The sequence below is a fragment of the Pantherophis guttatus genome, chromosome 9 (assembly GCF_059756535.1).
Source record: "Pantherophis guttatus breed Tessera chromosome 9, ASM5975653v1, whole genome shotgun sequence".
NCBI lineage: Eukaryota > Metazoa > Chordata > Lepidosauria > Squamata > Colubridae > Pantherophis > Pantherophis guttatus.
This window is the reverse complement of record NC_142071.1, coordinates 31,290,958-31,315,586: the sequence shown is the minus strand read 5'-3', so window position 1 is coordinate 31,315,586 and position 24,629 is coordinate 31,290,958. Positions and strand designations below refer to the sequence as shown.

Here is a 24,629-nt window from a genome sequence, read left to right as displayed (position 1 = left end):
TTGGTAGGAACAATCTAAGTCAACTTCTACATCTCTCTCTATCTCTATCTCTCTTTCACTTCCTCTCTCTCCCCTTTCTTTCTTTCTTTCTTTCTTTCTTTCTTTCTTTCTTTCTTTCTTTCTTTCTTTCTCTCTCTCTCTCTCTCTCTCTTTCACTTCCTCTCTCTCCCCTTTCTTTCTTTCTTCTTTCTTTCTTTCTTTCTTTCTTTCACCGTTCCCTGTTCAGCTGCTGCTTAACCACATGCAGCTCCTTTTTCTAATCTTTATTCTTGGTAGGAACAATCTAAGTCAACTTCTACATCTCTCTCTATCTCTATCTCTCTTTCACTTCCTCTCTCTCCCCTTTCTTTCTTTCTTTCTTTCTTTCTTTCTTTCTTTCTTTCTTTCTTTCTTTCTTTCTTTCACCGTTCCCTGTTCAGCTGCTGCTTAACCACATGCAGCTCCTTTTTCTAATCTTTATTCTTGGTAGGAACAATCTAAGTCAACTTCTACATCTCTCTCTATCTCTATCTCTCTTTCACTTCCTCTCTCTCCCCTTTCTTTCTTTCTTTCTTTCTTTCTTTCTTTCTTTCTTTCTTTCTTTCTTTCTTTCTTTCTTTCTTTCTTTCTTTCTTTCTTTCTTTCACCGTTCCCTGTTCACATGCAGCTCCCTTTTCTAATCTTTATTCTTGGTAGGAACAATCTAAGTCAACTTCTACATCTCTCTCTATCTTTATCTCTCTTTCACTTCCTCTCTCTCCCCTTTCTTTCTTTCTTTCTTTCTTTCTTTCTTTCTTTCTTTCTTTCTTTCACCGTTCCCTGTTCAGCTGCTGCTTAACCACATGCAGCTCCCTTTTCTAATCTTTATTCTTGGTAGGAACAATCTAAGTCAACTTCTACATCTCTCTCTATCTTTATCTCTCTTTCACTTCCTCTCTCTCCCCTTTCTTTCTTTCTTTCTTTCTTTCTTTCTTTCTTTCTTTCTTTCTCTCTCTCTCTCTCTCTCTCTTTCACTTCCTCTCTCTCCCCTTTCTTTCTTTCTTCTTTCTTTCTTTCTTTTTTTCTTTCTCTCTCTCTCTCTCTTTCACTTCCTCTCTCTCCCCTTTCTTTCTTTCTTTCTTTCTTTCTTTCTTTCTTTCTTTCTTTCTTTCTTTCTTTCACCGTTCCCTGTTCAGCTGCTGCTTAACCACATGCAGCTCCCTTTTCTAATCTTTATTCTTGGTAGGAACAACTTCTACATCTCTCTCTCACTCTCCTCTTTCTCTCTGTCCCCCTCCCCTCTCTTATCTTTCTCCTTCTCTTTCTCTCTCTCTTTCACTTTCTCTCTTTCTCTTTCACTTCCTCTCTCTCTCTCTCTCCCTTCTTTCTTTCTTTCTTTCTCTCTCTTTTCTCCTCCCTCCCTCCCTCCCTTCCTTCTCTCTCTCTCCCTCCCTCCCTCCCTCCCCCCCTCTCTCATCTGTACACGCCTTGCAAATATGTAGAGCTTGGGAAACTGTGCAAATGCTAGATACGGTTGTCTCTGATGTCTGTAGGTGACTTATACAATCTCTTGTTTCCCATTATGGCTCTTCTGTGTTTGCACTCATTAGATTTAGCTAATTGTTTCACTAGTTTTATGGGTCATCTCATTCCCTTCCCCAGCTGCTTTTTTGGGACACCATCCTAGTCACTCCCCCCCACTCCCCCAGATCCATAATCCACATCCTTTTCCCCTCCAAACCAGGGTTTGAAATATTATTTCCCGTCATTATGGAAAGTCTTTCAGAGGGGAATCCTAAACTCATTTCCTGCTCTGTGTGGACAACTCACAACCTGTGAAAAAACAGACGGAAGAGCCAAGCACCTGCTTTGAGACATCTGAAGGAACTGGTCCTCCATTTGCTGTCTTTGGTGCCCATGAAAAAGAGACCATCCTGGGAATTATTGGCAATTATTACAGGCGGCCTTGAATCCTCTCCACCCCAACTGCATTTCCTTTAGTCATAAAACGGATTGGTCGCCTTCTCAAGGACCCAGAAAATGGATGGATTTTACGCTGGTCTTCACGTAACCAGCCAGCCATTTTTACCCCATAGAACTGTAATAAATAAAACTAAATAAATTGACCTACCCCTACCTCCCTTTCCTCCCCCGCTTTCCGTTCCATCATATCCGATTCTTGGTAGCTGCCTTGACTAATCCCGGCAAGGTTTTTTTGCAAGGTTTTCCCAAGTGGTGTGCCATTGCCTCTTTCCTAGGGCTGAGAGCGAGTGACTGGCCCAATGGGCTTTGTGCCCAAGGCAGAACTAGAATTCGGGATCTCCCGGTTTCTAACCTGGTACCTTCACCCCTAGAACAAACCGGTTCTCACCGCCAAATATTGCTTAATGCATTGTAAGCCGCCCTGAGTCTCCGGAGAAGGGTGGCATATAAATCAAATTTTTTTTAAAAAATTAAAAAAAATAGGTTTCCCCAAACCAAGAAAGCCACATTCAGACATGGCCCCATTTCTTCCTCTGCTCGTTTCCTTCTGACTCAGGTCCATTTTTGGAATCCAGCGGATCCCATGAGTGGAGCAGATTCCCATAGCTTTGAGTTTGGGGTATTTTTTTTTCTCTCTTCCTCCCCCTCAGACTTAACCCCACCTTCCTTGAAACCCCAAAGCATCCGTAAATTCACAGAAGTTGTCTCCATTCTTGGGGACTTTTCATGCAGAGCCTCCCAATCTGGTCCACAAGGTAAAATTGAAATAAAATCCTTCCCTCCCCTCCCCTCCCCTCCCCTCCCCTCCTCCCCCTCCCAGGAATACTTTTGTGGCTTCGCTTTTCCTATCCAAATCGAGATCAGACCTTTTAAAACAACCACATATCAAAGCATCATTAGCAATGCAGCACTGTTAAATTGAGATATTAACTTCTTTCAAGCATGCATTTTCGGAAAGGGGGGGGGTAGTTTTGTAACTCCTGACTGCGGTAGCCTTTCTTTTTTTTATTATTATTTTGGCCCAAGGCACCAGCATCTGGCTGCTGGAGAGACTGTAAAAATTAAAAAGCCACACAAATCACAGGGAGAGAAAAGCAGTAAATTCAGTGATAAGAATTTAAAATTAAAATGTTCCGGGGTTTTTATATTCCAGAGAACATGAAAGGAATGTGGTTTTTTTGGTGTTTTGCTTTTTTTTTTGTCCCTGTTGCAATAAAACGGCTGCCACTAATAGCTGCTTGATTCCCTTCCTTTCTGCCTTCACTTTTGGCATAAACAGCCTTCCTTGGGCCATTGCCGGAAAAAGGGCAATAAAGTTATAGTAAACCGAGGACAGCGGCTGGCCAGGATGGCGAGGGGAGATGGGTTGGCAGGAGGAGGAGGAGGGTCCCTCACACCGGACTTGGCGCTGGTCCAGCCTCCTAGAGAAAAGGCATTTTTTTCCACAATCCCAAAAGGAAGATCCGTTTTTGAGGGGACTCAGTCCAGCTTTCCACCTTGGTCCTCGGCTGGCATTGCCTTTCCCTCCGCTAATAAATGTGTATACCTCAATGTCATCCCTCTTTATGACATCAAAGGTTTCAACTCATGTCAGAACAACGACTAGACCAGGGGTGAAATCCAGCAGGTTCTGACAGATTCTGGAGAACCGGTTGAGGAAATTTTGAGCAGTTTGGAGAACCGGCAAATACCAACCTCTGGCTGGCCCCAGTTTGGGGTCGGAATGGGGATTTTGCAATATCCTTCCCCCAGGAGTGGGGTGGGAATGGGGATTTTGCAGTATCCTTCCCCTGCCAAACCCACCAAGCCACACCACACCCACAGAACCGGTAGTAAAAAAAAAATTGGATTTCACCACTGGACGAGACCCAAGGACAGTTTTTCCCCCATGCCATCCCTCTGCTAAACAACTAATTCCCACAACGCTGTCAAACTATCTAGAAAGGCAGAATTACCATCATTATTCTCAGCTTCCCTGTTACCTTTCACCTTATCTTCTTATGACTATAACTTTGCTCCTTATCACTATTGTTGTATGTACACTGAGAGCTTACCCACCGGAAACAAATTCCTTGTGTGTCTAATCACACTTGGCCAATAAAGAAGTCTATTCTATTCTTTGTGCATGTGATTATGAAGTCTGCATCAACCCTGACGGACCAGAAACCTCATAACATCACCCATAAGACTCCTCAAGCAATTTGGGGAACCTTAGAAGGTTTCAATCCCAAGGAAGGTCAATCCATCAGAATAGAGATCTTGGACGTCTTCTAGTCCAATCCATATCTCGTTTTTAGGTCGCCCGTCGCACCGATGGGTGGCAAGCCCCTTTGTCTCCTCTGAACTCCAGCCACCAAAAAAAGAGGAGAGAAAGTCCCATCATTTGGCGGCACTCAAAGGGGCTGTGTGAAGAGGAGGGATGCAGGGGTCGAGGAGGAGGGTGTGACTAACATGGCCAGCCATTCAAAGATGGGACCACATTGTTCCCAAAGTCCAGATGGCCCTTGGAATAAATCAGCGGAGGCCGGAGCAGCCTTCCAGTGTGCAAGAAAGTTTGTTCACAACTCAGTGGTGTAGTGGGGAGGCAGAGCCAGGATCCACTTTTGAGAAATGGACATTGAGACACCAGAAAATTCTTCTCAGACTGCAGCCAATTCGTTTCCCTTCATTTTGGAGACCTCTGCTTTTTTTGCCTTTCTTTAGACATACTACACTCCAGCTTTTACAAGGCTGTTGTTAAATTCTCGACTTCTGTTATGTGTGTTATAGGACGTTTTGTCCTGTCATTCCTGAATTGGCAACAAAGCCTGTATAATATGTGAGAAATGTTGTTATTGTTGTTGGAAGTGGCTGAGAGCAATCGACAGGGGTTGTTTAGTGGTCAAGGAAGTTTGCAAGAGGCAGGAATGCTGATTGGGGCTTGGCTAGGTTACACTCTACACACCCTCTGCTGCCGCGTTGTGAGATGGAGGCTCTTCTGGTGTGGGGGAAACACACTTAAGAGGGATGAAATACACGTGTCCCGGTTGAAGAGATCGCTTCCTCGGTTTTTGAAACTCTGCTGATAGACAGATTAGTTCCAAGCAGCTTGGGGAAGGGGAAAAACCCTAATTCTTCCGTGTAAATGCTTAGGAAAAAGAAACTGCCTTTTTTGCTAAGAACGTAGCCAGCATATCACCTGGGTGAGAAATTGAATTTGCTTAATCCTTGCCCACGTTAGAACTCAATTTTGGAAAACAGCCTTTGAAGTTGACCTAGAGAAATGGCCAAAAATCCATTCTAAGACAAATGCCAGATTTTTTTTTTTTAGACTTATGCGTGTCGTCTAAGATCTGATTTCCCCTCTGGTCTAAAAGGCATTGTGATTTTCCACAACAGTTAGAAGAGTCTGTCCTTAAGTGGAACGGAGCTCATGTTTTACCCATGGATGCCCCACCTCAGTCCCCATCTCATCAACTGGATGGGGGGTTCCAAGAGTTGAGGGTCCGCACCAATTAACGTTGCTGAGAAATGTTGGTCTAGGAGGCAGTTAAAAGATTCTCAGGTTAGCAAGTATCTGAGATACATCACTCTCCAGGTTAGGAAGGACAGGAGGTCTTGATCAGCACCTCTAGAAGTTCAGTGTTTCTGCCAGTTGGAGGCAGCCTTTCTTTTCTTAATCCCCGCTAGAAAATTACGCAAAGGTTTCTTTACTTCGGGCGTCTGCTGATTGAGTGATGTTCCCCAAACATTTGAGACAGAACATCAAAGTCTCACTGATGGTCAGTGATGAAAAGAAAGCCTCCTCCCCTGTCCCCCAGCAATGTGCCCACGTTCTAAGGAGGCTGTCTTCATTTTGGACCTTGCTCTGACAGGTTTCACTCCTCAGCCCTTGATCTGTTGGGGATTGCTCCAACGGAGAGAAAGCTCGCTTGTTTTCAAGCAGGTGGAATTGATCCGAAGGCAGTTGAAAGGAATAGGAAGTAAGGGAAGGCTGGAAGAGAAACCAAAGACACCCCCAAAAAGCATTCCTTGGGAGAACCTGTGGGTATTGTCTGCAGGTCCGTGACTTTGGCCTCTTGTTTACATTTGGTCCCTGGTCATTTGAATCCTCATAACAGGACTTTTCTGGTAGATATATATTTATTAATATTTTGCTTCTGTAATGACAATAAAAATGTGATTTTAATTTAATATTTATGAAATGTATTTGCTGTCCATCTCATATCTACCGACTCTGGGCAGCTTACAACATACTTTTAATACTGAAATAAAATCATCTCCATCAAAGGCCACTGAAATACCAAAATATATAGAGAACTCTGTTCTGTGGCTTTGCTGGCTCCTTTCAAGGTTCAAACACAGACACAGACACAGACACACACACACACACACACACACACACACACACACACACCGATGTCTCTCTGTTGGGAAATACATCCCAGGTATGAAAACTCACCATGGCCAACTCATCACAGCCAACTCGCTGCAGGACAAGAGTTACACTAATATTGAAGAAATAATGATATAGAATCATTAAAGAAAGGATGAAAAAGGAAGGGACAGAATGAAATTTGAAGGACAAAAATTAAAATATTATTTTAACTATTTTAAATAATTGAATTGAATTGCTGAATTGCCTTTCAGCAAGTTGTCCTGTGGCAAATTGGCCATGGTGAGTTGGCTGCAAGTTGTCCCATTCCATCCCAACCCAAGTGAAGGCCAAGAAAACTACTGAGCTCTCACTGATGGAGCTCCAGCTGGCCTGTTCAAGGCTCAGCAAAAAAGGATTCCAGAATCTCAGCAACCAAGCAGGTCTCTATTGATCCAGTCAGAGTTTTGATACTGATTACTCAACGAACACATCTCCAGAAAAACAAACTGTCTGCCTCAATTTTCCACAAGCTGCCGATCTATTGATGCGTTGGACTATAAATCCCATCATTCCCAACCTGTTGATGATGGAGGGTGTTCGACTGAGGAAGGCTGATCCCACGCTCTGCAGTGCTGGTGTCTTAATCAATGATCCTTGAGTATTGTAATATTGAATTTCCATGGTATCAGGCATGCTTTTTTTTTAATCCGCAGAGCTAGTGGTCAAGAACAGATTTTGCTTTCCCAATAACACAATATTTATTTATTCTGGTCATTCCCAGAAATGTGTGAGCCACTCCTCAAAGGTACATCGTTCATATTCCTAAAATGTACAGCCACAATGGAGGACCAAATCCCTGCCCAGTCGGAAGTGTTGTGGGAATGAGAGATTCCTCCAGTTGGACATATTTCAATTGATGAGTATTGGAGGCTACTTTAACCAGTGTTTCATGACTTTAACAACTTTAAGACAAGTGGACTTCCACTCCCAGAATTCCCCAGCCAGCAAAGAATTCTGAGAGTTGACATCCACTTGTCTTAAAGGTTGAATTAACACCGGTTAGGCTGTTCTCATTGGAATAAGGAGTCAGAAGAGAAAAGGAGGCAGGATGGTGGACCTTGCTTTCATGAAACAGTGCAACTTTTCTTTTGACCTGCTTGTCCTTGTGGATGGTACCACATCAGGGTTGACTTCAGAACTTGGCAAGATGGCCAAGCCATCTGTGCGGGAAGAAGAGAGTGAGGAAGGCAAGCTGTTTTACTTCGAAGCAAGCAAACTCTCTGAGATTCAGTTTCATCTCCAGATAGGAAGGAACAACTGCTAGAAAATCCTGGAGACCTTCTCCCCATTGGGTGGGATGCTACTGAGCCAGGTGGACCAAGGACCTAGTCAGTTGAAGTAGTGACTCCCTAAGAAGGCCCAGTGAGTGAGTGCAGGAAACCACACTTCTAATATTCACAGTCATTTCAGTTCAGGATGGTTCCTGAAAGGTTGAGTCAAAATATTATATGGAAAAGTTGATGTTCAAAACAAGAGAAGGAGATGACCCTGTATCTCTATTCTGTGGGGGACCCAAGGGTGGAGAATGGTTGAGACGCTGCTTCTTTGGAGTGGTCATATGGACTCCTTTGTACCGTGGGACATTCAATTCCTGGGAAGGCTTCACCACAATAGATTTAACCCACATAATCCCCTAGCACCAGAAACGATGGTCACCCAACCCACTAAATTCTAAACCAGGGATCAGCAACCCGCAGCTCTGGAGCCGCATGTGGCTCTTTCATCCCTCTGCTGCGGCTCCCTGTCACTGGTCGGCGCCACAATTTGGAGAGGAGCTTCCAGTTAAGGGATGGGGGGGAAGCATGGCGTCCCAAGAAGAGACTCTATGGCAAGGAGTGGGTTTTCTGGTTGGCTCCACAATTGATAGGGCTTTTGGTTAGGACAAGTAGAGGAAAAAGGACACTGCGCTAGGAGGAGACTCTATGGTGGGGGAACCGGACTTCCGGTCAGCTCCAGAATTGATTGGGGGGCTTCCGGTATGTGGCTCTTTGAGGGTCTAAGGTTACCGACCCCTGCCCTAAACCTAGTTTAGCAAGCATCATGGCCACATGCACACAAGAGGTTGAACCCCCAAAAGAAAGCCTATGATGCCTGAAATATTTGCCCCCCCTGCCCTGCCCTCCCCCCCCGAGAGCTGGGGTCTTGCAAGATTCTGCCTCGCAAACCCACCCACCCACCCCCACAACCCCACCGAGCTTCCCAAAGTGTGTCCTGTGGACTCAGCCGGGCGGGCCACGGCAGTGTGTGTTTCTGTATTTTATTTTTTATTTTTTTCCTGGGGTGGAGGGTAAGAAGACTTGAAGTCAAATGTCTCAAAGTCAGATCCCTTTTTAGTATGAATTTGCTGTATCTCATTCCGAGCACTAATTCCAATTTAATTGCAAGTGGCCCGAAGCCTCTTCAATAGGAGTAACAAATGGTTTGATTTTGTAAACTTCATCAGACTGCATTTTAAATGCGACACAGTAGCCTGGCTCGAATGCCAATGAAGCACTGAAGTAGCTCTCTGTTTACTAATTATCCGTTTTTACTTCAAGCCACGCTGGCTGGCTTGTCTGATTAAATCGGATTTGTGGGATACAGAGCAGCTAGCAGAGTTTTCTCTATAGTAAACGAGATTGGAGCTATGGAGCGCCTGGCTGCACACTGTAAATTATATTTCCTTTTAAAGGGGACGTGTCTCTTTTATGCCTTCGGCCTGCCTGCTGCATATTAAACATGACGGGGATGGGAGAAGGGAACGGAGCCGGGTTTAACTTTTAATGGGATGTGTGTCTCCAGACGTATTTATTTCCCCCCCCCCACACCCACGCTCACCGGCAGAGCCACCCGGTCCGGCTGCAGGGAGGATGAGCGGCTGTGCATTTAGCCAGCAGTGCCTCTGGTTTGGGGAAAGGGGGGGGGGAGGAAGTGGGCATTGGAGAAAGGGGGAGGGAAGGAAGGAAAGGAAGGAAGGAAGGAAGGAAGGAAGGAAGGAAGGAAGGAGAGAGAAGGAAGGAAGGATGGAGAGGGGGAAAGGAAGGAGAGGAGGGGGAAGGCAGAAAAGGAAAGATAAGGAGAGGAAGGAAAGGAAAGAAGGAAAGGAAAGGAAAGGAAAGAAGGAAGGAGGGAAGGAAGGAAGGAAGATGGGAAGGAGGGAGAGAGAAGGAAGGATGGAGAGGGGGAAAGGAAGGGAAGGGGAGGGGAAGGCAGAAAAGGAAAGATAAGGAGAGGAAGGAAAGGAAAGGAAGGAAGGAAGGAAGGAAGGAAGGAAGATGGGAAGGAGGGAGAGAGAAGGAAGGAAGGAGGGAGAGTGGGAAAGGAAGGGGAGGGGAGGGGAAGGCAGAAAAGGAAAGATAAGAAGAGGAAGGAAAGGAAAGGAAAAGAAAGGAAAGAAGGAAGGAAGGAAGGAAGGAAGGAAGATGGGAAGGAGGGAGAGAGAAGGAAGGAAGGGTGGAGAGGGGGAAAGGAAGGGGAGGGGAGGGGAAGGCAGAAAAGGAAAGATAAGGAGAGGAAGGAAAGGAAAGGAAAGGAAGGAAGGAAGGAAGGAAGATGGGAAGGAGGGAGAGAGAAGGAAGGAAGGAGGGAGAGTGGGAAAGGAAGGGGAGGGGAGGGGAAGGCAGAAAAGGAAAGATAAGAAGAGGAAGGAAAGGAAAGGAAAAGAAAGGAAAGAAGGAAGGAAGGAAGGAAGATGGGAAGGAGGGAGAGAGAAGGAAGGAAGGGTGGAGAGGGGGAAAGGAAGGGGAGGGGAGGGGAAGGCAGAAAAGGAAATATAAGGAGACAGAAGGGAAGGGAAGGGAAGGAAAGATAGGAGAGGGAAGGAGAGGGAAGGGAAGGAAAAAAGGAAAGGAAAGGAAATGGAGAAGAAAAAGAAAAAAGGAAGGGAGGGAAGTAAATGGATGAATAAGGAAAGGAAAGGAAAGAGAAGGAAGGGAAGGGAAGGGTTTAAAAGATGAATCAGGAAAGATTCAATCGTAGCATTTATAACATCCAGCAGTGACCGAGCTGGACTTTGTGAGTAAGAACAGCTCCGGGTACAGCATCAGTTGCACAAATGCTGCTTTTCCAATGGCTAATACTTAAAGCAGTTCTGGGTACTGGAGATCAGCTCGTGGTTCCCTGCCTCTCTTTTTCTTTCAACCTCCCTCCCTCCCTCCCTCTCTCTTCCTCTCTTGCAGCCCCTCCGTGGCATCCCCCAAACTGGGTGCCAGCCTTTTTTCACCTTTGATGTACGTTGCGTTTATGGTCCTGCTGACTTGAAGGAAACAGGCCCACGTCCGGGTGTTTTCCTGACAAAGCCACACATGCCTGACCCCACTTGTTCCTCTCTCCCACCCTCCCCCCACCCCTTGGTTTCCCTTCCCCTCCCTCCCCCCCTCCCCAAAAGAGCCAGAAAGGCCAGGAAAGGTGGCCCTGCCGTGCCACGTCACGGAGCCATCCTTAAGCCCCCTCGGCTGTTGTGGGGGACTTTAATTCCACAAGCTTGACCTCCCTTGCCCCTTCTTTCCATATCTATCTTTGTGCTGGGAGCTTTTTATATTTTAATTTGCTTTTGAATGTCCTGCAAAATTAATGGTATACTTTTCTCTCTCTTTGGGCTATTGTGCGCCGTACAGTCCTGCGGAGGCCCCTTGGTGTTTTCTGATAGCGCCGTTACCGTGGAAATGAATGGCCGCAATGCTTTTCCCCATCCATATTCTCCCGTTTTAATTGTTGACAGTAAAAAGCATTTAAATGCTCTAAATTTGTAATCATCTTCTAGAGAAGGGGAAAAAAAAGGGAGGGAAAAACATTAAAATGTCAAGCCCGTGAATAAGTCTACTACTCCCTTTCCCATTTCTGGGGATTGCATCTCCCTTCTTCAAACCCCCTTCCCCCACCCCCACCCCAAAATAAATGCCTCGGGGGCTGGATGTCATTTGGGGGTGACTTCTCCCCATTTTCCTCACTTTGCTTTGCCTGAATGTTCCAATATCAAAATGCGTCTTCAAAACAAGGAGGATTTGCCGTTTTCACCAACGTTCCATTTTAGTCCCGTTCCGGATAGGATAAGCGATGGAAAAAGGGTTGTTTTTAAGATCCCAAAAAGGAAGCAAATGGTTGCCCCCACCCCAACACAGACACACACATACACACACACACACACACACACGCCCCCACCCCAACACAGACACACACATACACACACACACACACACACACATTTTGGAAAGAGATTCAGTGCAAATGGACTCCACGATTTACAGTTTGGATCAGTTTTAAAAGCTCCGGTCCATCCCAGCTCCATCGTTGGCTTCTAGTCTCCATTTGAGAGCCTCTAACACAATGTTTCTCAACCTTGGTAGCTTGAAGATGGGTGGACTTCAACTCCCAGAATCCCCCAGCCTGGGGGATTCTGGGAGTTGAAGTCCACCCATCTTCAAGCTTCCAAGGTTGAGAAACACTGCTCTAACAGCTGGTGAAAATCATCTCCCAGTGGCTTCAAGCGGATGAAATGGGACACAATGGATTATTATTATTATTATTTTTAGGACAAATGTGCAAACAGCCTTGGGAGACTGCAGAAACTAAAAATCTAGGGCCAGGGCCATCAGGAGCATCCTGACAGTCAGAACAACTGATCAGTGGAACAACTTGCCTCCAGAAGTTGTGGGGGCTCCAACACCGGAGGTTTAAACAGCCATTTGTCTGAAATGGTGTAGGATTTCCTGCCTGAGCAGAGGGATGGACTAGAAGACCTCTAAGGTCCCTTCCGACTCTGTTATTCTGTTAATACCGGGACATGGGCTGAAATTGGGCTGGGGGTTCAGCGGTAGAAGGACACGGTGGGGTTGATCCTCGGACAGCCATCTCTCCATGCTCCCTCTTACGATTTAATCAAGTCCTGAGAAGGTCTCCAGGTTTTGACCGATCAGGAAGCATGGAAGCAGCCGAGTCCCCCAAAGTCAAAATGGCGACTGCAAATGCAGGATGGATGCGCCAGGTTTTGTGATGGGGCCGTTCCAGCCGCCATCTTGACTTGCTGGCCATCGTCCCCTTCTCAGTGGATTCCTGGAGGAAAAATTAAAGGAGCTACAGTAGGAAAACGAGGCCAATCCAGGGGTGAAATCCAGTAGATTCTGACAGGTTCTGGAGAACCAGTAGCGGAAATTTTGAGTAGTTCGGAGAACCGGCAAATACTACCTCTTCCTGGTCCCAGAGTGGGGAGGGAATGGAGATTTTGCAGTATCCTTCCTCCAGGAGTGGGGTGGGAATGGGGATTTTGCAATATCCTTCCCCCAGGAGTGGGGAGGGAATGGAGATTTTGCAGTATCCTTCCTCCAGGAGTGGGGTGGGAATGGGGATTTTGCAATATCCTTCCCCCAGGAGTGGGGAGGAATTGGAGATTTTACAGTATCCTTCCCCTGGAGTCGGGTGGGAATGGAGATTTTGCAATATCCTTCCTCCTGGAGTGGGGAGGGAATGGGGATTTTGCAGTATCCTTCCCCTGTAGTGGGGAGGGAATGGGGATTTTGCAGTATCCTTCCCCTGCCATGCCCACCAAGCCACACCCACCAAGCCACACCACGCCCACCAAGCCACGCCTACAGAACCGGTAGTAAAGAAAATTGAATTTCACCACTGGGCCAATCAAAAGAGGAAAAAAAAAACAATCTCAGCACCACAAACTTGAATTAATTCAATAAGCAGAAGAAATATATGGAAATAAATGATAGGGGCCTTGAGAATGCCATGATATATCAAAGGTGGTGGAAATACAGAAACGGGCAGGGCATTTTTGCCCACTGCTACTTAGTCCCAAGTCTGGAATGAATGTATTTTAGAGGGAGGGTTTTTCTTTAAAATTATAAATCCGGCTATGGGAATTAGCGTTTCCGCCCTCCCAGCCCCTCGGCCACGTGGCAGATTGAGCGTCTGCCTGTGGGGGGGACAATGGTGCGAGGGCTGTTGTGCCAGCAGTTGGCAAGGCTGCCAAAGACTAGACAAACAACCTTGGCAGTTGCCATGAACAGGGTCAAGCCCCTACCTCACCTCCACACACGGATTTGGCTCCCGAAAAAGCTCTTTATTTCCTGGCCCCGTGCCAGCCAGCCCCTTCAGGCTCTCTCTCGGCTGAACATCTGCCAAAGTTGGCCAAAAGGAAACGGTAGAGAAAGGCTGGTGCCCTTTGTCCCTTTCTTAACACTCAGCCTGCTGGAAAACCAGCCGCCCGGCTTCCCACTCGTCTGGGGAAGCCGACAACATTTTGCAAATGAAGTAAGATTTGCACGCTCTTACTGTATTTCACACCTGCAAAGCATTTGGGGAACAAGAGGACTGTAAAGAACCAGCCAAAGAGATTTGATTGACGGAGAGATTCTTGCAATGGGGCTGTTTATTAATTTATTTGAGACATTTCTATAGCCATCCATTTTTTCAGCCAGCCCAGTTCTTCAAACATGGGGGAGAAATAGGAAGATTTTGACCAGACCCCGGACAGCACTCCCAGGATCTATGAACCTGAATGGGGAAAATGTAGTAACTCTATTTTCACTAACCTGTAACTGAAACTTTTCATTCAATATTGTATACAGGCAGCGTCCTAATTTATAGCCTCTTACTCCAAAAATGTTGGTTAACTTCGATAAATCTCACTGTTTCAAATGGTTAACCTCCTTAAAAAAGGAAATTTTCTATTCCTTTCATGGCTTAATCAAAAGGCACATCTATCGCATATGTTAAAATTTTGATAACTGTACTTTACACACCTATAACAGAATCTCTATCTACGCCTCTTATGCCTTTAAATCAGGGGTGAAATCCAGCAGGTTCTGACAGGTTCTGGAAAACCGGAAGCGGAAATTTTGAGTAGTTCGGAGAACCGGAAAATACCACCTCTGGCTGGCCCCAGAGTGGGGTGGGAATGGAGATTTTGCAGTATCCTTCCCCTGGAGTTGGGTGGAAATAGGGATTTTGCAGTATCCTTCCCCTGGAGTGGGGAGGGAATGGGAATTTTGCAGTATCCTTCCCCTGGAGTGGGGAGGGAATGGGAATTTTGCAGTATCCTTCCCCTGGAGTGGGGAGGGAATGGGGATTTTGCAGTATCCTTCCCCTGGAGTGGGGAGGGAATGGGGATTTTGCAGTATCCTTCCCCTGGAGTGGGGAGGGAATGGGGATTTTGCAGTATCCGTCCCCTGGAGAAGGGGTAACTCTAAAAGGGGTAGCTATAGGGGAGTTGCTCTCCTGATGTACCCAGTGGGACACCCACCATATCTTTTTTATTATTATTATAAAAGTTTTTTTATTTTTATTTCTCCTAAAACATATACAAATGTTCGATCTCTTTAACCATTCTTATCACACATATTATCTTTTGGTTTCCGTATTGGTTCCTTCTTCAAGGGGAAGGAGAGGAGGAAAGAAGAAAGTTTTAAAGAGTAGAAGGAGGGAGGGAAGGGTAAGAGGGGAGACGGAGAGGAATGGTGGTCGTGGAAGAAGGGAGGTATGGAATGGTAGAAGAGCGAATATATTTTAAAGGACACCCAACCCCATCTGAAGGGCTCTCCAAAGGCCTGCTGTGGACGCTTGCTGCCTCAGCCCCCAGATAAAAAGGGGGAGTGATCCAGCCCTGCCAAGACAGGATCTCTCCTTCTTGGAAGTAGATCCTGGGAATCTGCTGCTCTCCTCAAGACCAAGCTGGATGGTCTCGGGGGGTGCCATCACCTTCTATCCAATTGGGTTGAAAACCAAATCCTCTTTTGGAGACAGACTTATTTTGTGTTCGTGCGTGCTGAAGCAGGTTCAGCACGCACGATGCTTCCTCCTGCCCCTTCCTCCCCCCACCCCACCCCCCATTATTGGGGCCCAATTAGTTCCACAAATGAGGGTCTGGGGGTGCCTCTGTAGATTTGTTCCAGCCCTGCGCACCGGCCTGGCGTCATTGTCCGGCCTTCCTCTCCTGCTGGCAACCTTTATCTTGGCCTCAGCGGGTGCAACTTACGGGAGACCGCTCTGGTCAGGCGTCCTGCCGGCTGGGGGCCGCTTTGCTACAGCTGGCCGAGGTGCTCAGGCCCTCGGACCCCTGACCTTTGCCCCCGGTCCTGCTGACATTTTGAAAGTTGACAGCCCCGAGGCCTGCATACTTTGGGGGATTTACTCTTTGTGGGTGCCTCTCCGCCCACCCCCCCTCCTTTTGTTGCCAGAAGTGGCAGGATTGGGAACACCAACAAGGCTTGGCCAGGCTGCGTGTGGGGCTGGGGAGCAGGGCTCTGCCTCATCTCCCCCTCCCCAGGCGGGAAGTAGATAAGAGGGATTCTGGCCCACGTCAAGCGCGGTGGCTTCTCTTTTTCATTCTTGGCCTCATTCATTCATCGCCAGGCAGGGTCTTTGCCTGTCGCTGGCAGGGATCGGATAATTCCTGCTTCCCCACCCCGCCTCTGCTTGGCAGAGCATCTGCAAACCAACAGGTGCATTGAGGAGCTTCCCTTTTCCCAGACTCGGTTAGGGAAGGAAGGAAGGAAGGGCAGAGCTGGGGTTCTTGCAGGAACAGTTGTTAAGTTGTTCCTGCTGTTTTGGCTCTCCAAATCTGAAATCTGTGGGGTCCTTGATGCTCTCTGAGCTGGATGGTTTCATTATCACTGCTAGAAGGAATTGTGAGTAGTAGAGGAGGAGGGGAAGGAGAAGGGGAAGAGGAAGAAGGAAAGAAGAGGGGGAGAACTGTGGCTTCTTTGGGTCTCTGAACTTGGCTGTTTTCTTACAGACCTTTAATCGTGCAACATCATCATCGGTGTTAGAAGCCTGTATCTGGAAGGTTGTTTGCCTGCAAGCCCTCCAACCACTAGGCAACATTAATAAGTACAGGGCTAAGGAATGGGCTGGGGGTGCAGCCTAAAGAGAGGCCCACTGGTGGAGTTTCTTGTGGCAGGCGTGGTGCAAATGGCATTTATCTCCTTGCATTTGAAAGCTCTGCAATGCAAGGTGTAAAAATAAAAAAATGGAGACTGTTGCGTGGAAGGGGTGCTCGCAGCGAAAGAAGGCACAGCTCATTGCCCAAACTCTCAAGGGTGGGTCAGAAGAAGGAACCAACCCGGAGCTGCTCTGGTCAACTCAGTTTCTTTTGCATCCGCTTAAGATGCAGACGGAAAGCCGTCTCCAGAGCTGAGCTCCTGCAGGGTGGAGGAAGAGGAGGAGGCAGCTGTGTGCCTGGACTAAAAAAAACAGCTGCTGGCAAATACTTAGGAGGGGATGCAAGGAAGGGGCTTGTAGTGGAGCCTCTAGAAGTCATGGGTGCTTCATCTCTGGAGGTCTTTCAGAGGAGACTGGGCAGCCCCTTGTCTGAAATGGAATAGGGTTTCCTGCTTGAGCAGAGGGTTGGACTAGAAGACCTCCAAGGTCCCTTCCGGCTCTAGTCTGATTCTGAGGGCCATCATCTCTTCCGTGAAGGCAGCAATTGTGGTTCCTAGGTTTACAGTTTATCGATCCAGCCTGAATTCCTGGGATTTCTGCTTGTCCATCTCCTGGAGAAGCTGGGAAACACAGAGGCTGCTGCCTACATTTGGGTGACAAGGGAGGCTCAGTGACCTCACATTTGTCCTCTCCCCCCACCCCCCACCCCGAAGTCACTGGCACTCGCATGCCCACCGCTTTACAAATTGCTACCCTGAGAGAGCCCGTGTCTATTTAGAGGTCCTCTCCAGGAGGAAGCTGGCATTTGCCACGCAAGATAATGAGAGCTTTGTGCCGGGAAGGTGTGCGCACCTGGGACCGGCTCCAGCAGGGCCCCTCCCCTCCGGGGTCTAATTGGGGAGGAAGCCAGTACAGGTGTGAACAGAGAGGCTGCTTTGCTGGCATTGGGTTGGACTGACTCCCGAGGCACGTGGCTGTGTCAGAGCGAGAGGAAGGAGCTGGGCTTTTATGGGCATCAGGAAGTATTTATCCCTGAGCTGTTCCTGCCAAAGGTTCTGCCGACAGCATCCGATGGTGTGTGTGGCTTCATAAGCAACTCTGTGCAAAGACCCAGAAGAGAAGGAGCAGCCCCCCCCCATTCCCTCCCAGATCCCTGATTTCTGAACACCCGTGGCTTTTGAGGGTGGTGGGTCTCGTTCGGCTTCCCAAGTTGGCCTGTCTTAGAAGCCCAGTTGGGACTTTTGACGCACCAAGCGCATCATAAAGTCTTTTGTACCTTTTTTTTTTTAAAGGCACCGGGCTAGAAACCAGGAGTCTGTGAGTTCTAGTCCCGCCTCAGGCATGAAAGCCAGCTAGTGACTTTGGGCCAGTCAATCTCTCTCTTCATCCAACTCACCTCACAGGTGAGGAGGAGGAAGAGGAGGAAGGAGTACCAGCAGTGTTCACTGCCTTGTGTTGTTTCTAAAAATAATAAAGGCAGGATATAAATTAAATAAATAAAGTGCAGAGAAGAACATCAGAGATGATTAGGGGACTGGAGGCTAAAATATGTGAAGAAGGTTACAAGAATTGGGAATGTCTAGTCTGATGAAAAGAAGGACTAGGGGAGACATGATAGCAGAGTTCCAATATTTGAAGGACTGCCCCAAAGAAGAAGGAGTCAAGCTATTCTCCAAAGCACTTGAGGGCAGGACAAGAAGCAACGGGTGGAAACTAATCAAGGAGAGAAGCAACTTAGAACTAAGGAGGAATTTCCTGACAGTGAGGACAATTAACCAGTGGAACGGTTTGCCACCAGAAGTTGTGGGTGCTCCATTACTGGAGGTTTTTAAGAAGAGATTGGAAATGGTAGAGGGTTTCCTGCCCGAGGAACTAGAAGAACTAGAACTTTGGACTAAAAGACCTCCAAAGTCCCTCTTAACTCTGTTATTCTGAGTTCAATCCCCTTTATTGGATATGATAATGCCGTAATGGACCAAAGGTGCTTGTAACCTTCCCTGCCTGTGCCACACCTGAGAAATAAAAACCCCACAGCTGACTATTGACAGGTGTCTTCGGGTTGCCTTCACAAGCCACCCTGAGATGATGCCCTCCTTGGCTGCGAATGAAGCTGGCGCTGCTGTGGTCCCCAACCCAACCCAGCCCTCCCTCCCTCCCTCCCTCCCTCCCTCCTGGACCTCACCAATCAGAAGGAGGCAAAGAACGCCTTTCCTTAGCTTCTACCTCTCCTCGCATTGCCCACCATGTTGCTCTCAAAAACCAAATTCCACCTCACAAGTGGAAGATGGACGCGTAGAAACACTGAAAGGTGGCAGGGTGAGGCAGAAACATTTGAAGGGATCGTGGCCAGGGGTGAAATCTCACAGGTTCTGGAGAACCGGTAGCGGAAATTTTGAGTAATTCGGAGAACCAGCAAATGCCACCTCCGGCTGGCCCCTGAGTGGGGTGGGAATGGGGATTTTGCAATATCCTTCCCCCAGGAGTGGGGAGGGAATGGGGATTTTGCAGTATCCTTCCTCCAGGAATGGGGTGGGAATGGGGATTTTGCAGTATCCTTCCCCCCAGGAGTGGGGTGAGAATGGAGATTTTGCAATATCCTTCCCCCAGGAGTGGGGAGGGAATGGGGATTTTGCAGTATCCTTCCTCTGGAGTCGGGTGGGAATGGAGATTTTGCAATATCCTTCCCCTGCCATGCCCACCAAGCCACGCCCACAGAACCGGTAGGGAAAAATTTTAGATTTCACCCCTGATCGTGGCTCCTCTCCACTCCCCACCCCGGGTGGTTTTCTTTGACTGGATGGATGCCCTGGGAATTGGATTCGAAATGTATTGCCATTTTTTTTTTTTTTGGATTGGGGGGAAAGATCTTTTCCGGACCGAAAGGATGTTACTCAGTAGCAGCTCTGCCTTTGGGCTCCTTCCTGGAGTGACCCGCGTTCTGCATGCAACCAGATTTAGCCTTTGTGATGAAGGCAATTGGCATCGCTTTCCCATCCCCGGTTTCCTTGCAAACATAATCATGGACAGTTCATTTCTGGCATGCAAATGAAGTCACAATTGCCTCTCATTTTCTCTTCCCTTCCCCCCCTCACCCCACCCTTTTCATTCTTTCAAGGCAGCGCACAACATTCCTTGCAATGTTGTGCTGCTGCTAATGAATTGCTCGTATAATTTTCTAGATCATTTTATTTTCCATCTTTCTCCGAAAGGGCCTTTTAGAAAGCTGCTTTATTCTTGCCGGGGTGATCTGATTTTTTTTACTGTTTGATAATGTTTCAAGATGATCAACGATGCATCAAGTGGAGGACATGGGTCTTATTCGCCATGTGTAAACATTGAAATGCGAGAGGGAGAACTTGGACACCTCTGCGGACACAGGCCGGAGAAGAGTCTTGGGTCAAGTGGCTGTAGACCCTTCCCTGGGGATTCTCCAAGGGTCCACAAGCAGGAGACTGAAGTCAAAACGTTGACCCTCCTCCTTTTAGGGCAGCGGTCACCAACTGGTGGTCCGTGAGAAAATTTTGGTGGTCCACAGAGAAATTATTTGCATTTTTTATATTGCACTAAATCAGGGGTCCTCAAACTACGGCCCCTGGGCCCGATACATGCAATGAACATTTATGTTGCTGCAGAGAGTCTCCCCCTTCGGGGCCTTTTTGTGTGGGTCAGAGGAGGAGGCAGAAATTCCAACTCGGGGTCTGCTTCAGCCTCCTGGTGTGGGGCTTTGGGCGAAGGCTGGAGGGAAGAGCCACTGGTGGCAAAGAGCCGGAGGGCCTCGTTCCAGTGGGACTGCGTCATGGCCTGGAACTGACTGACCATCTCAGCCTGCTGAGCCTCCAGGCGCCGGTACCTGGCCTTGCACTCCCGCAGGTCTTCCCTCTGCTTGGAAAGCCTATGCTCCTAGTCCTCAGTGAGGTGCTTCTGCTGAGCCTCCTTCTCAACCAGATCCAATTTGAACTGAGCTGTTTTGCCAACTCTTTCTCGTGGTGGCTGCTTAGCTCCAACAACTGCTTCCTGTCGGGGCCCTAAAGAGCCCGGGCGGGCAGGGGAGGAGTGGCTGGGAGGGGAGGGGCAAGTATAGGGTAGTGAGGCGCCCCTCAACATGAGTGACATAAAGTTGGCCACACCCACCCAGTCACATGACCACCTAGCCACGCCCACCCAGCTGGTCATTAGGCGGATCATAAATCCGCGGGATTTAAAATTATGAATTTAATGGTCCCTGAAGTCCGAAAGGTTGGTGACCCCTGTTTTAGTGGATGAACACCTCCAGGCACCCTTGGACAATTGGGGTGGGGGCTGTTGGAGGTGGTGCTGAGCTGGCAGTGAGAATGAAGAAATGGGCTTCCTTCTGAATGGCACCGTGTCTTTCCCAGCCGTGAAAATGTTCCCAACTGAGCTGGTGTTTATTTCCTGCTTCAAAGAGAAGCAGGAGCATCTTCTGAAGTTGCCCCTGTCTCTCAGGAAGACCCCCATAAATGTCCTGGATTGCCCCAAACCGTGGAGACCAAGATGGGTCCTCCTGTCCATCCACCCCAGGAAGATAATTTTCAGAATATTTGGGTTTTCAGAGCCGTGAGAAGGAAGTCCTGATTCTTTTGGAGTTAAGTGCAGAAGTTTTTTTCCAGCAGTGGTTATTGTTATTGTTATTTTTTTAATTTTACATTTTCAAAATAACCCCTGGCTTGCCTGTGGATATGTGGGAAGCCCATTAGAGAAACCATCTCTTCGCAATTGCAGATGGCGAAATTACACATCATCTACCCTAGGAATATGCTCGCACTTCTTATTTTCCGTCTCTCTTTAATTTACCTACTATTTCATTTTATATTATTCTATTGTAATTTGCTCCCTAACTAGTATAATAATCAGGTTTCATTAGAGAGAGGGGGGAATGTTTAGTTAATAAGTTCCTTTGATTGTTGCCTTTGATAGAATTCAATATATTAAAAGTCACAACCTTCGCTGCTCTAGTTTTCTTGCAAGGAAGTTGTAACCGTGAAAACTTGCTTGGGTTCCCTGCTGTAAAACAGGTAGGTAGGCAGATAGACAGGAGGTGGTGGGAATGGATGGATGGATGGATGGATGGATGGATGGATGGATGGACGGACGAATGGATGGACGGATGGCCACAGAGACAGACAACTAAAGAGATGAAAACTCCGAATGCTGAATGAGTCAAGTTTATATAATTTCATTTCTCCCAAGAGGGAAACAGGCCATGGTCTCTGCATGTTGGGTAAAGACCAGGGGTGAAATCCAGCAGGTTCTGACAGGTTCTGGAGAACCGGTAGCGGAAATTTTGAATAGTCATAGAACCAGCAAATACCACCTCTGGCTGGCCCCAGAGTGGGGTGGGAATGGAGATTATGCAATATCCTTCCCCCAGGAGTGGGGAGGGAATGGAGATTTTGCAGTATCCTTCCTCCAGGAGTGGGGTGGGAATGGGGATTTTGCAATATCCTTCCCCCAGGAGTGGGGAGGAATTGGAGATTTTACAGTATCCTTCCCCTGGAGTCGGGTGGGAATGGAGATTTTGCAATATCCTTCCCCCTGGAGTGGGGAGGGAATGGGGATTTTGCAGTATCCTTCCTCCTGGAGTGGGGAGGGAATGGAGATTTTGCAGTATCCTTCCCCTGCCACGCCCACCAAGCCACACCATGCCCATCAAGCCACGCCCACAAAACCGGTAGTAAAAAAAAATTGGGATTTCATCACTGGTAAAGACTATCCATGGAGAGAACAGGTTCGTGAAGGACAGAAACTCCCTGCACAGATTTGTGAAAACCTGCCTGACCCATGCATAATTCTTATCTTTTCCCCCAAATCATCAGAATTAAAAGAAATCATGATAGACAGGTAATAACTGTGAACTAATTGGCAAAGTCTTCCTGATTGGCTTTGTGCTCTTCAACCCAGGTAGGACTTCGTGACCGATGGACGTGTTGGCCACTGTCTCTTTTTCCCTGACCGTTCACAAGAAGTTGTCCGTGTCCCAGACGCAGGGAGTAGAAGCCTGGGACGGGGCCGTCTGGGGGTGCAGGCCTTTCTGTGCACCTGGCCAGGCATTTCTTCTGGAGGTGACCATCCATTTCCCTCTTCCTCCAGGCTCAGACATGGCTGTCTTCTGCCTGCTCTGCGGGAAACGCTTCCAAACGCAGACAGCCCTACAGCAGCACATGGAAGTGCATGCTGGCGTGAGAAGCTACATCTGCAGCGAGTGCAACCGCACATTCCCCAGCCACACGGCCCTCAAAAGGCACCTACGCTCGCATACAGGTAAGCCGGGGGGGGCTGCCTGGGAAACATGCCAGGACAGTGACGGGCAGGGGATTTGCAGGGTTGCAGAGGGTGGGGGTGAACGATCGAATGAGGAGCACACGGTGCATCGGCCCACCCTGGGTTCTCCTTCTAATATACCTTTACGGCCAGGGAATTCTGGGAGTTGCAGTCCACTTATCTTAAAGTTGCCAAGGTTGAGGAACATTGGTTTGGCAGCTGTCACTTCCCACAAAAGGAAAAGGCCTGTGCTTGCTTGGAAGTGGGGCAGGCTGCTCATTTGACCCATCGGTGTCCACCCTTCCTGCTGCAAATAATACAGAAAGACCACACCAGGCCTTAAAAATTTATCTGCTGTTGGTGGGTGCTTCATTGGAGTTCCCTTGCCGATCTGTCCTCGGAAGACACTGTCCCAAAATATTGCAGGATGCTGTGAGCTTTAAAAGAAGAAGAAGAAGAAGAAGAAGAAGAAGAAGAAGGAGAAGGAGGAGAAGAAGAAGAAGAAGAAGAAGAAGAAGAAGAAGAAGAAGAAGAAGAAGAAGAAGAAGAAGAAGAAGAAGAAGAAGAAGAAGAAGAAGAAGAAGAAGAAGAAGAAGAAGAAGAAGAAGAAGAAGAAGAGATTTCAAGGAGTAGAATCTATTTGTTCATCCTCAGCTCCCATTTCCTGGGCAAGGATCTGATCAGATTTGACCATTTTGAATGGTGTCTCTGCATTGTGCGTGTCCGAGAGAGATGCCACAGCTGCTGCAGCACCAGCGGGCATGGCTCGGCTGAGCCTAATCATAACAGATGCACCAGCCAGTTTTAGCACAAATCACATTTATGTGTGTGTGAGAGAGAGAGAGAGAGGGAGGGAGGGAGGGAAGAAAGAGGGAAAGAAAGAAAGAAAGAAAGAAAGAAAGAAAGAAGAAAGAAGAAAGAAGAAAGAAAGAAAGAAAGAAAGAGGGGAGAGAGGAAGTGAAAGAGAAAAAGAGAGCGAGAAAGTGAAAGTGAGAGAGGAAGAGGGAGAGAGGAAGAGAGAGATGTAGAAGTTGATTTAGGTTGCCAACTTCATTCCTACTAAGAATAAATATTAGAAAAATGAGATGCATGTGGTTAAGCAGCTGAACAGAGAATGTAGAAAGAAAGAGAGAGAGAGAGACAGAGAGAAGAAAGAAAGAAAGAAAGAAAGACAGACAGACAGAAAGAAAGAAAGAAAGAAAGAAAGAAAGAAAGAAAGAAAGAAAGAAAGAAAGAAAGAAAGAAAGAAGGAAAGGAAAGGAAAGGAAAGGAAAGGAAAGGAAAGGAAAGGAAAGGAAAGGAAAGGAAAGGAAAGGGAGAAAAAGAGAGAGAATGTGTTAAGGGTATGATGTCCCGGACCACTGTCCTCTAACTATCGAAAGCAGTCTTAGGGCTGACTGCACCTGTTGGACTGCAGCCCCCTTTGCCTTCTGCAAAAAGCCTCCTGCGTGCTGATTCATCCTCCGTCTCCTCCAGCCCCATTTGCTTCCGGAGTGGCATCTTTTGCATCAGCAGCTGCGTTTGGGGCACAAGCCTGGCCGGCTCCTGGCACTGGCAGACCCCTGATTCACGTGGCTGGTTGGATAATAAAACCAGGTTGCCGTACCGGCGAGGGAGTGGGCTCCTGCTTTGGGGATTGGCTGCCTCCCTGGCTAACCAGGTAACAGGAGATTGGGGGGAGGGGAAGACGGGGTCCCAGGTGCAGCCAGCCAGCCAGAGGGGGCTGTAATTAGTCCCGCTTGTCCTGGACTTAATGTCAACCTCATTAAGCGGCCTTGCAAAGTGAATCAACGAGCCAGAAATTGGATTTTTTTTTTTAAAAAAGAAAACAATCGGGGGTTTTGTGTACAGTAGACAAAGCCCCAGGTTCCTGCTTCTGAGAAGCTTGTCTAAAGCCAGCCGTTACTGGTTAGACCACCAGATTTAAACCAGTTAACACGGGACTGGCCCGCTTCGTTGAAAACTGGCTGCGAGATATTAGCCCCTGGTTGAGCCGATTCTAAATATGCACCAACTAGGAATGAGAAACGTTTCCGAGCCCTTTGAGAAGATTTTTCTCCACCCAAGACGAGCTGTTGGAAGAAGGGGCTTCCGTGGCAGCTGAGCTCCATCAATGCTCAGAGGTGGC

The 24,629-nt window shown here is 47.7% G+C and overlaps 1 protein-coding gene across 2 annotated transcripts in view; it reads left to right on the top strand.

Annotated features, from left to right (window-relative positions):
- The window catches only part of ZBTB16 (zinc finger and BTB domain containing 16), a 135,283-nt gene that overhangs the window by 105,096 nt on the left and 5,558 nt on the right, over positions 1 to 24,629 (top strand). For both annotated transcript variants that reach the window (XM_060695018.2, XM_060695017.2), the window contains exon 5: positions 22,331 to 22,501. In XM_060695018.2, the coding sequence (XP_060551001.1) occupies positions 22,331 to 22,501 (171 nt within the window). The remainder of the gene's footprint in view (positions 1 to 22,330; positions 22,502 to 24,629) is intronic.